This window comes from Nerophis lumbriciformis, linkage group LG34, assembly GCF_033978685.3.
Source record: "Nerophis lumbriciformis linkage group LG34, RoL_Nlum_v2.1, whole genome shotgun sequence".
In the NCBI taxonomy this organism is placed as follows: Eukaryota; Metazoa; Chordata; class Actinopteri; order Syngnathiformes; family Syngnathidae; genus Nerophis; species Nerophis lumbriciformis.
In genome coordinates this window covers 20,871,259-20,884,349 of record NC_084581.2, presented here as the reverse complement: position 1 = coordinate 20,884,349, position 13,091 = coordinate 20,871,259, and the positions used below count along the sequence as shown (strand labels likewise).

Below are 13,091 nucleotides of genomic sequence, written 5' to 3'. Positions count from 1 at the left end.
CATCTCCGTTCGGTGCCACACCAACAAAATGCTGAGGCAACCATTTCCACATCAACACTGTATGAAAGAAATTGTCAACAACAGAAGGAGATAACGTCCGCAGGAACCTACCACATAGCGAAGGATTTGATTTCCTTTTATGCAGCTCATTTTTATTTGACACTTATTGAAATATCTTGTGTGACATCATGCACAAAAGTGCACTTTATTTGTTTTAAACTATTGTAGTGGCATTCTGTCCAAAAAGTGCACTTTAATTTAGTGTTGTTTTGATATGTCATCTTAGTGACATCATGCACAAAAGTGCACTAATAGCTTGTTTTAAAATGTCTCTGACAATCTTGCACTTTCTGTTTTGAAATGACATGAATGCTTGTGCCACTGCTTAATAACTGTTTAATAAATACAGTGTTGGTCAATTGACTTAGTTGTGATTTCCCTTTTTGCATGAAAGTTTAAAAAGAGCATATATTAATGCAGTATGAACAAGAATGTTTTAATGTAGACACATAGAGTCATCATACTGCTGTGATTATATGCATTAAGTGTTCATTCAAGGCTAAGGCAAAATATTGAGATATATATCGTGTTTCGTGACATGGCCTAAAAATATTGAGATATTAAAAAAAGGCCATATCGCTCAGCCCTATGTCAGACTACAATAGCGGACTCGCGCAAAGCATTTCGGGTAAATCTCTACCTTATATGGAGATATCGGCTGACGTCACCAATTGGAAAAACGTCACACATATTGCGTGAACTCCAAACGGCTCGTTTGGAGGGAGTATCGGGGAAGGCAACATTCTTTTATAAAATGTATATTTGATTTCAAACTTTTGGGTTTTACCGTATTTTTCGGACTATAACTCGCAGTTTTTTTCATAGTTTGGCCGGGCTCCAGTGCGACTTATATAGTTTTTTTTTCCCTTTCTTACTATGCATTTTCGGCAGGTGCGACTTATACTCCGGTGCGACTTATACTCAGAAAAATACGGTATTTGGATCCCAAATACACAAAAAAGGTACTGATAAGGAAGAAAAGTTAGTTTTGCATAATAGGTCCCGTTTAAGTGAACAGAATAATTCTGCAGAATATATAATAATCATCAGAACACCCACAATACTTAGAGGAGGAGATGCAATATAATTAAAACTGCGAGCACCGTTGGGGTTTTACGTAAATCGGCCGGCACCCATGACCCTTGTGGTCATATCCTTCCCAATGCCCCGACCCACCACCAAAAATTTCGGGACCCCAAAAATATAATTTTTTTCTGACGGGGGACTTTTTGTGCATCTTGAGGGCCTCAAAAAGGCATCCAACCGTATAGTAGAAAAAACACAGCAATTTTAATAGGACCCTTGCGGTGCTCTGCATTGCCCTTGTGCGACTTTCTCCGCTGCTCGGACCGCAATAACTCAACATACACAGTGTGATCTATCAAGGCTGAAACAGCGGGTGCTATTATTTGCCTTTATTTGAATTTGAATTCATCTGAAAAGTACATGCAAACAGACAGTCACGTACACGGCAATAAGAAAGGAGGAACCACAGTGAAGACAATTCAAAACGGCTTAACTGCTCAAACCGAGTGAAGTAAGTAAACAAAACACAATAAATGAACAAAAACTATGGGAACCTTTGTAGAGACATATACTTTGGGGAAAAGGTTTGGGTAGAATATAAACTACAAAAGTACGGCCGTTTTAGAAATACGGTCATTATAGTCACTGCGATGCTAAATTACCAATTACCTCTAAGGCATGTTGGCTAACCACTGAATAAAAGTTTGGCAGAGACAAAGTAAGATTTTATCCATGAGATAATTTATCCAGTCAAAGTAGAACAAGCAGACGACCATGTAGATGATCAGCTACTAAAATCACTGGTCGCCTTAATCATGTGTCCCCGTAGTGGTTGTAACCCTAAACAACCGCGTAGAGTGTTTATGCCAGGGGCCAAGAGTTTAGGTCCGGGGTTGGCAACCCAAAATGTTGAAAGAGCCATATTGGACCAAAAATACAAGAAAGTGGGAGCCGCAAAAAATGTTAAGACTTATATAAGTGTTATAATGAAGAAAACACATGATGTAAGGGTCTATATTAGATGTGTTAGCCTACTATCAAAATGACTATGTGTCGCAGGCTGACACAAATCTTCATTGACATAAATGTTGAAATGTAATATTTATTCTACACATTTTTTTTTTTTAATAAATGTTTTTATTAAATTTGACAGGTATTACAATATACAATAGAACAGTAGTCACATTTTCCCCTTTTTTTCCCACCCACTTCCAAGAACAACAACCCGACACATACCCCATACACACATAGCCCCCACCCCCCCAGGTCCTACATACAGTAAGTTAAAGGTACAGTCACAAATGGAAAATAATTAGTACATCACTTTCTTCTCAACATAGGCAGATAGTAAATATACACCCAGAATAAATATGAATAAATAAAAACAAAACAAAAACAAAAAACTACCAAAAAGGAAGCTGGTTTATGAAAGGTGAACTTTTCATGTGTCCTGTAGCGTCTTTAATTTAGCTATGTAGTCAACCACACAGCCCCAAACAGAATAAAACTTCCCAGGTGCCCCCCTAAGATTGAACTTTATTTTCTCCAGATCTAAATACATCATAAGGTCTTTAAGCCATAAGGAGGCTTTGGGGCAGACTGGTGACTTCCACTCCAGCAAAATTCTCCTACGTGCTAATAAGGATGCAAAGGCGATACTATCCTTACATTTTCTCTTTATTTGGGGATCTGATACCGTCCCAAAAATAGCCATTTCTGCACATGGTGTCAGATTTAAATCCAATGCCTTAGCAAGGTGTTTGAAAATAGTTGTCCAATAATCCAGCAAATGGGGACAAGACCAAAACATGTGCGTCATATTTGCAGGTGACATGTAACATCTGTTACAAGTATCCGAGATATTGGGGTATATTTTGGAGAGTTTGGAATTAGTAAAATAAATACGATGGACAACCTTAAATTGTATTAAATTAAGCCTTGAACAGGCTGTACTGTTATTAATTTGGGTTAAGGCAGAATCCCAATCTCCATCATCTATAGATCTGCCAAGCTCTTCTTCCCAACTCCCTCTGATTTTATCAAGAGACGTTTTACCAAACTGGGATATTAACATGTAGATTTTGGAGATTAGGCCTTTCTGATTTGTGGGAATATCTAAAATTGAGTCAATTAGCGAATTAATTATTCTACACATTTTTACATTGGAAAACATTAATAAAACTTCTCAGAGTGTGCGATAACTCCTGGACATTAGAATGGCCAAGGTATAGATGTGTGTGTCTAAGTTAAAGGATACTGCAGGCTGTCTTCTTCTAATGGATTTATTACAATCTTTGCAAGCTGGGTAACGTTTGCTGTGGTCTGGAACAACATGGCACACAAACAACTATCAGAAATGCAGCCAATATTACATACAGATAATGTGTCATGAAATATGGAATAATAAACTAAATACACAGAGGAGTAAAGGAAATTAAATGAGCTGAAATATACCTACAAACGAGGCATAATGATGTAATATGTACATACAGCTAGCCTAAATTGCATGTTAGCATCGATTAGCTTGCAGTCATGCACTGAGCAAATATGACTGATTAGCACTACAACAAGTCAAAAACATCAACAAAGCTTACATTTGTGCATTCACACACAGTATATAACTTTTGGTGGACAACATGAGACAAAGAAGGAGTAACATCATACACGTCGTTGGAGAAAGTTATAAACATTAACAAACTGTTGAGTCTCAGTCCACACAACGGTGAGTTCGAGGGCCGCTGAAATTAGTAGGACAATACGGCGGCACTCGCCAAATACTCTCATCAGTGAAGCATAAACACAAACCTATTAAACAGTGGGCTTTCTAACAACTAGGAAGGTTTGTGTCATGTTTGTCCTCCTACAGAAACCATATTACCACAAAAAATATATTTTTCACCCCATTTTTTTCCATTTCCATACATTTTTGAAAAAGCTCCATGGAGCCACCAGGGCGCCGCTAAAGAGACGCGGGTTTTATATTTATATAATTTATTTATTTTTTTAAATATATTTTATTAATATTATTTTTTAATTTTTCCCCTCCCTCAGGGGGGGGGCTCGGCGGGGCGGTTGCTGGTTGTTCCATCTCCATCGTTGGGGTCCCTGCGGGTGGGGTGGGTGGTTCCCGTGGCCCTGTGCCTGGGTGGTCCTGCGGCGGCCGGTTTGGGTGGGGTGGCCGGGGGCTGGCCTCGCCGCGCTCTCCGGGGGTGGGGGGTGGGCTCGTGGGGGCCCGGTTGCCGGTGGGGCGGGGGCGGTCTTCCCGTCCGGTTGCGGGGAGTCTCTGGGTCCCTCGGGCGGGGCGTCTCGCCTTTCTGCCCGTGTGGGGTGTGGTCTCTCGCTGGCTTGGGGTCTGGCTGTCCCCTGCTTTTCTCGTGCCCTGTCCTCTGCCGGGTGCGTCTGTCTGCGGCCTGCTGCTGGCCCTTGTGGGCGGTACGGTGGGTCGGGCTCTGGGGTTCCTGTCGCTGGCCGGCTTGGCTGCGTGGGGGCGGTGGTCCCTGGTTCCCTGGGCACCACGCCTCCTGTTTGTGGGTTGGGCTCTCGGGGGTGATGGGGCCGTGCTCTGGCTCCCACGCACTCTGGGAGTCGAATGTATTGTACATGCAAATTCACATATGCTCACATATGTACATAGGTACCTACGCTCCCACATACATACACAAATACAGTACATATTTACCTACCTAATGTTCGTACATCCACACGCACATTCAATATACAAACATACACATACTGTACATATACATTCACTGTACAAACACATATACACATTCTGTACATATACATTCATTGTACAAACACATATACACATTCTGTACATATACAAGTACATATGCATACTTACACTCATGCACATAATCACGTTTCATCAAACATATATTAACGTTGTTGCCCTAGGGTAAACTGGGTGTAACACATGGCACACTGACAAAGCTTAACCTATTGTGACTATAACAATCTACAAGGTTAATGTAGGTTGCTTCTCTTTCTCCCCCTCCATTTTTCTGCATTCTTTCGTATCTCAAGTTATCATTACGTATATGTATTGTTGCATTTAAACAACTGTATTGTTGATAATAAAGGTAAATTATTGGTATTGTTCATTTTCAATAGCGCTATTTCTATTGGTATTTGTATTGATCCATTTGTAGTGTAATAATGCTCATTGTCATTTCTGTATTATTTTTTTTATTTTTCGCTAACTGCTTATTTGCTATTACTTTTACCATCATATTTGTACATGTCATATTTGCTGATGTTGCTCTATTGTTGTTGTTGTTGTTGTTTGCTGTTGTTGTTTTTGTCTCTCTGTCTAATCCCCCTCTTGTCCCCACAATTTCCCCCTCTGTCTTCTTTTTTTCTCTCTTTCTATCCCCTCCTGCTCCGGCCCGGCTGCACTAAATGATAATATAAATACATTTAATAAAGTCAAATACAAATAAGGCAACAAGAGAAGTATCCTACACTTCTCTTTTGTAAAGTAAATCTGAACAGCCGACATGGGCATCTACATCAACTATATGATTTGCCTGAGAAGCTGGACAGGACATTAAAAAAAAAAAAAAAAAAAAAAAAAAAAAGAGACGCGGGTTGCTGACCTCCGGTTTAGGTGAATAAAGGTCCCGACTACAATTAGAGCATTTATGGTATACATTTAAATAATTGGAAGAAGCCTGGTAGGATACTACAATTATGCATTTCTAGGTATTTGTGAAAGAATCACTGTACGTATATTCACATATTGTTATTTTCCTCCATCATCATGCTTCCTGTAGGTAACGCATGAGTTGTTGGACCAAGTGGGCCAAGTGGAGGGTAACCTGCAGAGTCATGCACACTTCAAGGATAAAATGAGTAGATTGACCGACTGGGTGGTCATCACGCACCAGACCATCGAAAACAGAGGCCTGAGTCCTGGTCAAGCTCAGGTACTTTCCACGCCTTCCAAATGCCGTCTTAACACCACACCCTGAGGCAATGATGTGTTTTTAAACTTGTTGTAGGCTTTGGAGATCTCAATGAAAGACCGAAAGGCCGACCTAGAAGACCTGTTGGCCCACTCCATTGAGCTACAGCGACGACAGCAGCTGTCGCCTCATGAAAAGGTTGCATGATTTATTCAATAAGCTCCCCTAAAACGCAGAACACTGTGTAATTACACAATATTGCTGCCGTGCCTGGTCATTTTCTTTCCTGGAACTGATTGAAGCTTAATTGGCTGTTTTATTAAACGCTGTCGCCTTGTTTCACACTCTGAATGTTTCATGGCGTGTGTGCCTCCGATGCATGCAGAGTAAGGTGGAGCAGCTGGCGGGCGACTGGAAGGTCCTGGATTGTCGGCTGAGGGAGTCTCTCCAAGTGCATGTCTCTCCGTGGATGCAGCGCCAATCCGGTGTCCAGCGCCAGCAGCTTGGTAAACAGATTCAAATACAATAGATTCCAAAACACATTTTTCCATTGAAAATAATACATTTCATAATAGAACAGACCTGAGCAAATTAAGGCCCGGGGGCGGCATGCGGCCCGTTAAGATTTTCAATTTGGCCCGCCGGACATTCCCCAAACATTTTTTTTAGATCTTTAAAATTGAAACTGTAGCTGCCATCATGATGTGCAGTGATATTTTCAAATGATCATAAGTCTTGAACTACACAAAGTATTTCAATGGTTGGAATCTGTGCTTCTGCATGATATACTAGTTACTATGGTAATCTAATTAGTTACTATGGTAATCCAATTAGTTACTATGGTAATCTAAGTCACAGCAGCTCAGACGAGACACCAAGCAGTGTGGGTGGAGAGATTTTTACAACAAGTTCTAAAGCTTAGTGATATATCAGTTTGTAGGTGTTTTTTTTTACCCTTCGCGTTCATATTTCGCTGTGTTTGTTGCATTTTTGTTGCGTTTCGCTTGATTGTAAAATATGCCGATCGAGAGGGGGTGTGACGTTCACATGTTGTCAATATTCAGTGTTCTATCGTTCATAGTTAATATTGTAAATCCCACATTCTGTATTTTCATGTACATGCTGGGTGTCTCATTCAGTAAAAAAAATTTAAAATTCCATTCCGTTTTTTAAGGCGGTCTGTCATAACGTTTTTAGCTTTTAATTAGACATTATTGTGAGGTTTTGTATCAGTGTTCCTAAAAATAGGACCCAAGCACACATACTGTACAGCAGATTTTCAAAGCTTACATATACATTTCCATCCATCCATCCATTCATTTTCTACCGCTTGTCCCTTTCGGGGTCACAGGGGATCGCTGGAGCCTATCTCAGCTGCTAAATATACATACATATATATATATATATATATATATATATATATATATATATATATATATATATATATATGTATATATATGTATGTATTTATATATATATGTATATATATATGTATGTATTTATATATATATATGTATGTATTTATATATATATATATGTATGTATTTATATATATATATATATATATATATATATATATATATATATATAAAAATACATACATATATATATAAATACATACATATATATATATAAATACATACATATATATATACATATATATATAAATACATACATATATATACATATATATATATATATATATATATATATGTATGTACATGTATATATATGTATGTATTTATATATATATGTATATATATATGTATGTATTTATATATATATATGTATGTATTTATATATATATATATATATATGTACCCCCCGCGACCCCAAAAAGGGACAAGCGGTAGAAAATGGATGGATGGATGTATATATATATATATATATATATATATATATATACAAACTCCGTTTCCATATGAGTTGGGAAATTGTGTTAGATGTAAATATAAACGGAATACAATGATTTGCAAATCATTTTCAACCAATATTCAGTTGAATATGCTACAAAGACAACATATTTGATGTTCAAAAGATAAACATTTTTTTTTTTGCAAATAATCATTAACTTTAGAATTTGATGCCAACAACACGTGACAAAGAAGTTGGGAAAGGTGGCAATAAATACTGATAAAGTTGAGGAATGCTCATCAAACACTTATTTGGAACATCCCACAGGTGAACAGGCAAATTGGGAACAGGTGGGTGCCATGATTGGGTATAAAAGTAGATTCCATGAAATGCTCAGTCATTCACAAACAAGGATGGGGCGAGGGTCACCACTTTGTCAACAAATGCATGAGCAAATTGTTGAACAGTTTAAGAAAAACCTTTCTCAACCAGCTATTGCAAGGAGTTTAGGGATTTCACCATCTACGGTCCGTAATATCATCAAAGGGTTCAGAGAATCTGGAGAAATCACTGCACGTAAGCAGCTAAGCCCGTGACCTTCGATCCCTCAGGCTGTACTGCATTAACAAGCGACATCAGTGTGTAAAGGATATCACCACATGGGCTCAGGAACACTTCAGAAACCCACTGTCAGTAACTACAGTTGGTCGCTACATCTGTAAGTGCAAGTTAAAACTCTCCTATGCAAGGCGAAAACCGTTTACCAACAACACCCAGAAACGCAGTCGGCTTCGCTGGGCCTGAGCTCATCTAAGATGTACTGATGCAAAGTGGAAAAGTGTTCTGTGGTCTGACGAGTCCACATTTCAAATTGTTTTTGGAAACTGTGGACGTCGTGTCCTCCGGACCAAAGAGGAAAAGAACCATCCGGATTGTTTTAGGAGCAAAGTTGAAAAGCCAGCATTTGTGATGGTATGGGGGTGTATTAGTGCCCAAGACATGGGTAACTTACACATCTGTGAAGGCGCCATTAATGCTGAAAGGTACATACAGGTTTTGGAGCAACATATGTTGCCATCCAAGCAACGTTACCATGGACGCCCCTGCTTATTTCAGCAAGACAATGCCAAGCCATGTGTTACATCAACGTGGCTTCATAGTAAAAGAGTGCGGGTACTAGACTGGCCTGCCTGTAGTCCAGACCTGTCTCCCATTGAAAATGTGGGCGCATTATGAAGCCTAAAATACCACAACGGACACCCCCGGACTGTTGAGCAACTTAAGCTGTACATCAAGCAAGAATGGGAAAGAATTCCACCTGAGAAGCTTAAAAAATGTGTCTCCCCAAACGTTTACTGAGTGTTGTTAAAAGGAAAGGCCATGTAACACAGTGGTGAACATGCCCTTTCCCAACTACTTTGGCACGTGTTGCAGCCATGAAATTCTAAGATAATTATTATTTGCAAATAAAAAAAGGTTTATGAGTTTGAACATCAAATATCTTGTCTTTGTAGTGCATTCAATTGAATATGGGTTGAAAAGGATTTGCAAATCATTGTATTCCGTTTATATTTACATCTAACACAATTTCCCAACTTATATGGAAACGGGGTTTGTATATATATATATATATATATATATATATATATATATATATGTATATATATATATATATATATATATATATATATATGTGTGTGTGTATGTGTATGTATGTATATATGTATATATATATATGTATGTATACATAGATAGATAGATATACCGGCCCCCAGACACATTTTTTTCTCTAAATTTGGCCCCCGAGTCAAAATAATTGCCCAGACCTGTAATAGGATGATAGAATAGTCTGTCCCAGAGTCAAACTATGGTCATCATAAAACTTTCATTGAGTGTGCAGGGCATTTCTAAATTAACATTTTAACATTGCTAACACGTTTGAAATAATCACGAAAAAGTCACCACTCTTAACTTTAATGAAAGTAAATGTAATTGGATAAAAAGATTGCAACCCACGTCACTGTTTTTTAAAGTGTAAAAAGAAGTAAAACACTTATCAAAACCCCTAACCCCTCACTTTGATAAGTGCTCACTGATCATCAGCAGGATACAAAAAACCTAAAATGTCAGTAGTTGTAAATACACAGGAGACCTGTTTGAAATGTGGTATTCCTGGTTCAATTCCAAATATGAAAAATGTATGCAGAAATAAGCCTTGTTTGTCATGTTTTGGCTGCTCATGTTCCTTTGAGAACAGCACATCCAGCTTTAATATTCATTGCGGATAAATATAAATACAATTTTTTTTACATTTCAGTGTCTGCGGTGCCCTCGGCTGTCCAGATGGCCAGCCTGGTGAGCGAGGACCCGCATCACCAGACCCCGCATACGCCGGACTCTGTGGCCCCTACCGACCTGAACGAGACGGCAACAGAACTGGCGGACTGGCTGGTCCTCATCACCCAGATGCTCAAGTCCAACATCGTCACAGTGGGGGACACAGAGGAGATCCGGACCACCATAGGACGCCTTCAGGTGACAACAGCCAACTTGCAAGGGTTTATGTAATGTGTCCTCTGCAGACGCTGATCTTTCGGAGGTTAAGATGTCAATGCAAGAATCTGCCACTGTTTACATTTGTCCAAGTTCCTCTTCACAACAGGGGTGCTCGTGTTTTTATCGGATTCATTTTGCTGCACAGATGTTAAAGTCTATCTCAAGTTTTGAACTGAACTCTGGGATTGGTCTGCTGTCATTCTCCTGCCGATTTTGGCCCGCGGGCCACCAGTTAATAGCTTTGCTATACATTATACAGTACATCAATGTTTCTCTAATCCAGGGTTAGCAACCTTTTGCATCAAAAGAGCCATTTGGGCCCGTTTCCACCAAATCAAAACCCAGTTTGAGCCACAAAACCTATTTGATCACTACAGCAAGAAGGGGATTCATGTGGCCTTATTCGTCACCATTTACCTGACACATGAAACGTGACAAATTGGGGGGGGGGTGCACTATCCACTTTAGCCGCCAGATGGCAGTAGAGTGTTGAATATCTTAAAATGTGTTATATGGCAATTTAAACTTTACCACAGCCTCAATTGCTATGTATAGTGGCGCTTTACATCATTTTCAGCAGACTGCATTGCAAAACACTTACCCCCCACTCTTCCTCTAATGCGAGGTCCACCCAGGAATCCCTTCTGTATGTTGAAGTTAATGCTTGATATACAGTTTCCTATAATGTATTGTCATGTTACGTTCCTGTCTTGACCCTCCCCCGTATTTTGCATGTTATTCAGTTTCTAGTTTATTTTCTAGTTTTTCTTTCTAATTTCCCATAGGTAACAACCCACACCTGTCGCCACCTGACAATTAGTCAAAATCTAACTTTGCTGAATTTTTGTTTAATGAACTGTTGTATCTTCACCAGTGTGAGGCAAATCTACTTTGAAAAATAATTTAATTATAGTTAATACAGTCATAGTTAAAGTACAAGTAGAGTGGGAAAAAGAAGTTGACTTTGTATGCGTATTTATGTTTCATTGTATCCATTAAATCAGGGGTGCTCACACTTTTTCTGCAGGCGAGCTACTTTTCAATTGATCAAGTCGTGGGGATCTACCTCATTCATATATATAATTTACATCTACTTATTTATGAAATATATGTATTTGTTAACAAGTTAAAGGTGTTTAATGATAATGCAGGTATGTTTAACACATATAGTTAATATTGTTAAAAAATTAAAGGTGTTTAATGGTAATACAAGCATGTTTAACACATAGTTAATATTGTTAAAAAATTAAAGGTGTTTAATGATAATACAAGAATGTTTAATACATATAGTTAATATTGTTAACAACTTAAAAGTGTTTAAAGATAATACAAGCATGTTTAACACATATAGTTAATATTGTTAATAAGTTAAAGGTGTTTAAAGATAATACAAGCATGTTTAACACATATAGTTAATATTGTTAATAAGTTAAAGGTGTTTAAAGATAATACAAGCATGTTTAACACATATAGATTCCTTTCTTTCATGAAGACAAGAATGTAAGTTGGTGTATTACCTGATTCTGATGACTTGCATTGATTATGCAGTGGTGCTGATAAGGTCCGCATTTTCGAATGGAGGAGAAAAAAAGTCCTCCTTTCTGTCCAATACCACATGAAAGTGGTTGGTTTTTGGCATCTTATTTGTCCAGCTTCCGTACTCCTTTGTATACACTTTACAAGAAATACATTGTCGGCAAACTCCGTAGCTTGCTAGCTTGTGCACGCCAGCTTTCTGAGACTCCTATTTTGTTAACGCAACTGTGCAACTATGCAGTCGGTCTTTGGAGTTTTGACGACAGGTACGGCGCCAGAGTCTGTTGAAATAAAGTGTTTCTCGCCTTCCAGTCGGTAATTTTAATGAGCTGGCAGCAGCCAGCGTCATCTCAGAAGACCCTCGGGTGCCGTGAATGTCAATCAAGTGACGAAAGTGACGTCATAGTGAAGATTTATGATCGCTCATTTTTAGGACTATTTTTTTAATGCCTGGCTGGTGATCGACTGACACACCCTCCGAGATCGACCGGTAGCTCGCGATCGACGTAATGAGAACCCCTGCATTAAATCATATACAATTGTATTTACAATCCTCAAAATGTGTAAAAATACTGTTTAAACATCACAAAATGCCACAAATTCAGTCAGCCATTATGAATATTTCGCTCCAAACGTTTTCGGTAATTTCCGGAGATTGACGTCACTGGAGTAACACTTCTACACTCTGACCATATAATCAGATCAGTCATACTGGAAATATGCAAATATTAGAGACAATGGGCTGTCTATCATACACGATCCTTACATAAGACATGAACACATGTTTTTATTTTTTTTATTGCATCCTAAGTTGTAAATACATGAAAGTCTGCTAACGATGTAGTCAATGGGGGTTCTCTATTTCGCCCACAAAATCCTCTAAATACCATCCAAAACCCGCCAACAATACTCTATATACATATCGTGACCTAAATATTAATTATTATAAGAACTAGCGCAGTCAAACTATTTTTGCAGATTGATAACATACAGCTAAGCAGCCCTCTGCTGCTTTACTGTGAGCTGGCCGTGATGTCCTGCTGCTCCCGCATCATCGCCTCTCCACTCGTCAAAGTTATTCTAGATTGTAAATCATGCCTCTCATCTTGATATTAAAAGGATTCAGCCATAGAAGTTGTTCATCTTTGACAT

At 38.6% G+C, this 13,091-nt stretch overlaps 1 protein-coding gene across 8 annotated transcripts in view; it reads left to right on the top strand.

Annotated features, from left to right (window-relative positions):
* Positions 1-13,091, top strand: part of utrn (utrophin) — a 430,508-nt gene that overhangs the window by 173,299 nt on the left and 244,118 nt on the right. For all 8 annotated transcript variants that reach the window (XM_061929658.2, XM_061929664.2, XM_061929663.2 and 5 more), the window contains 4 exons: positions 5,862-6,014; positions 6,090-6,191; positions 6,379-6,499; positions 10,165-10,382. In XM_061929658.2, the coding sequence (XP_061785642.2) occupies positions 5,862-6,014; positions 6,090-6,191; positions 6,379-6,499; positions 10,165-10,382 (594 nt within the window). The remainder of the gene's footprint in view (positions 1-5,861; positions 6,015-6,089; positions 6,192-6,378; positions 6,500-10,164; positions 10,383-13,091) is intronic.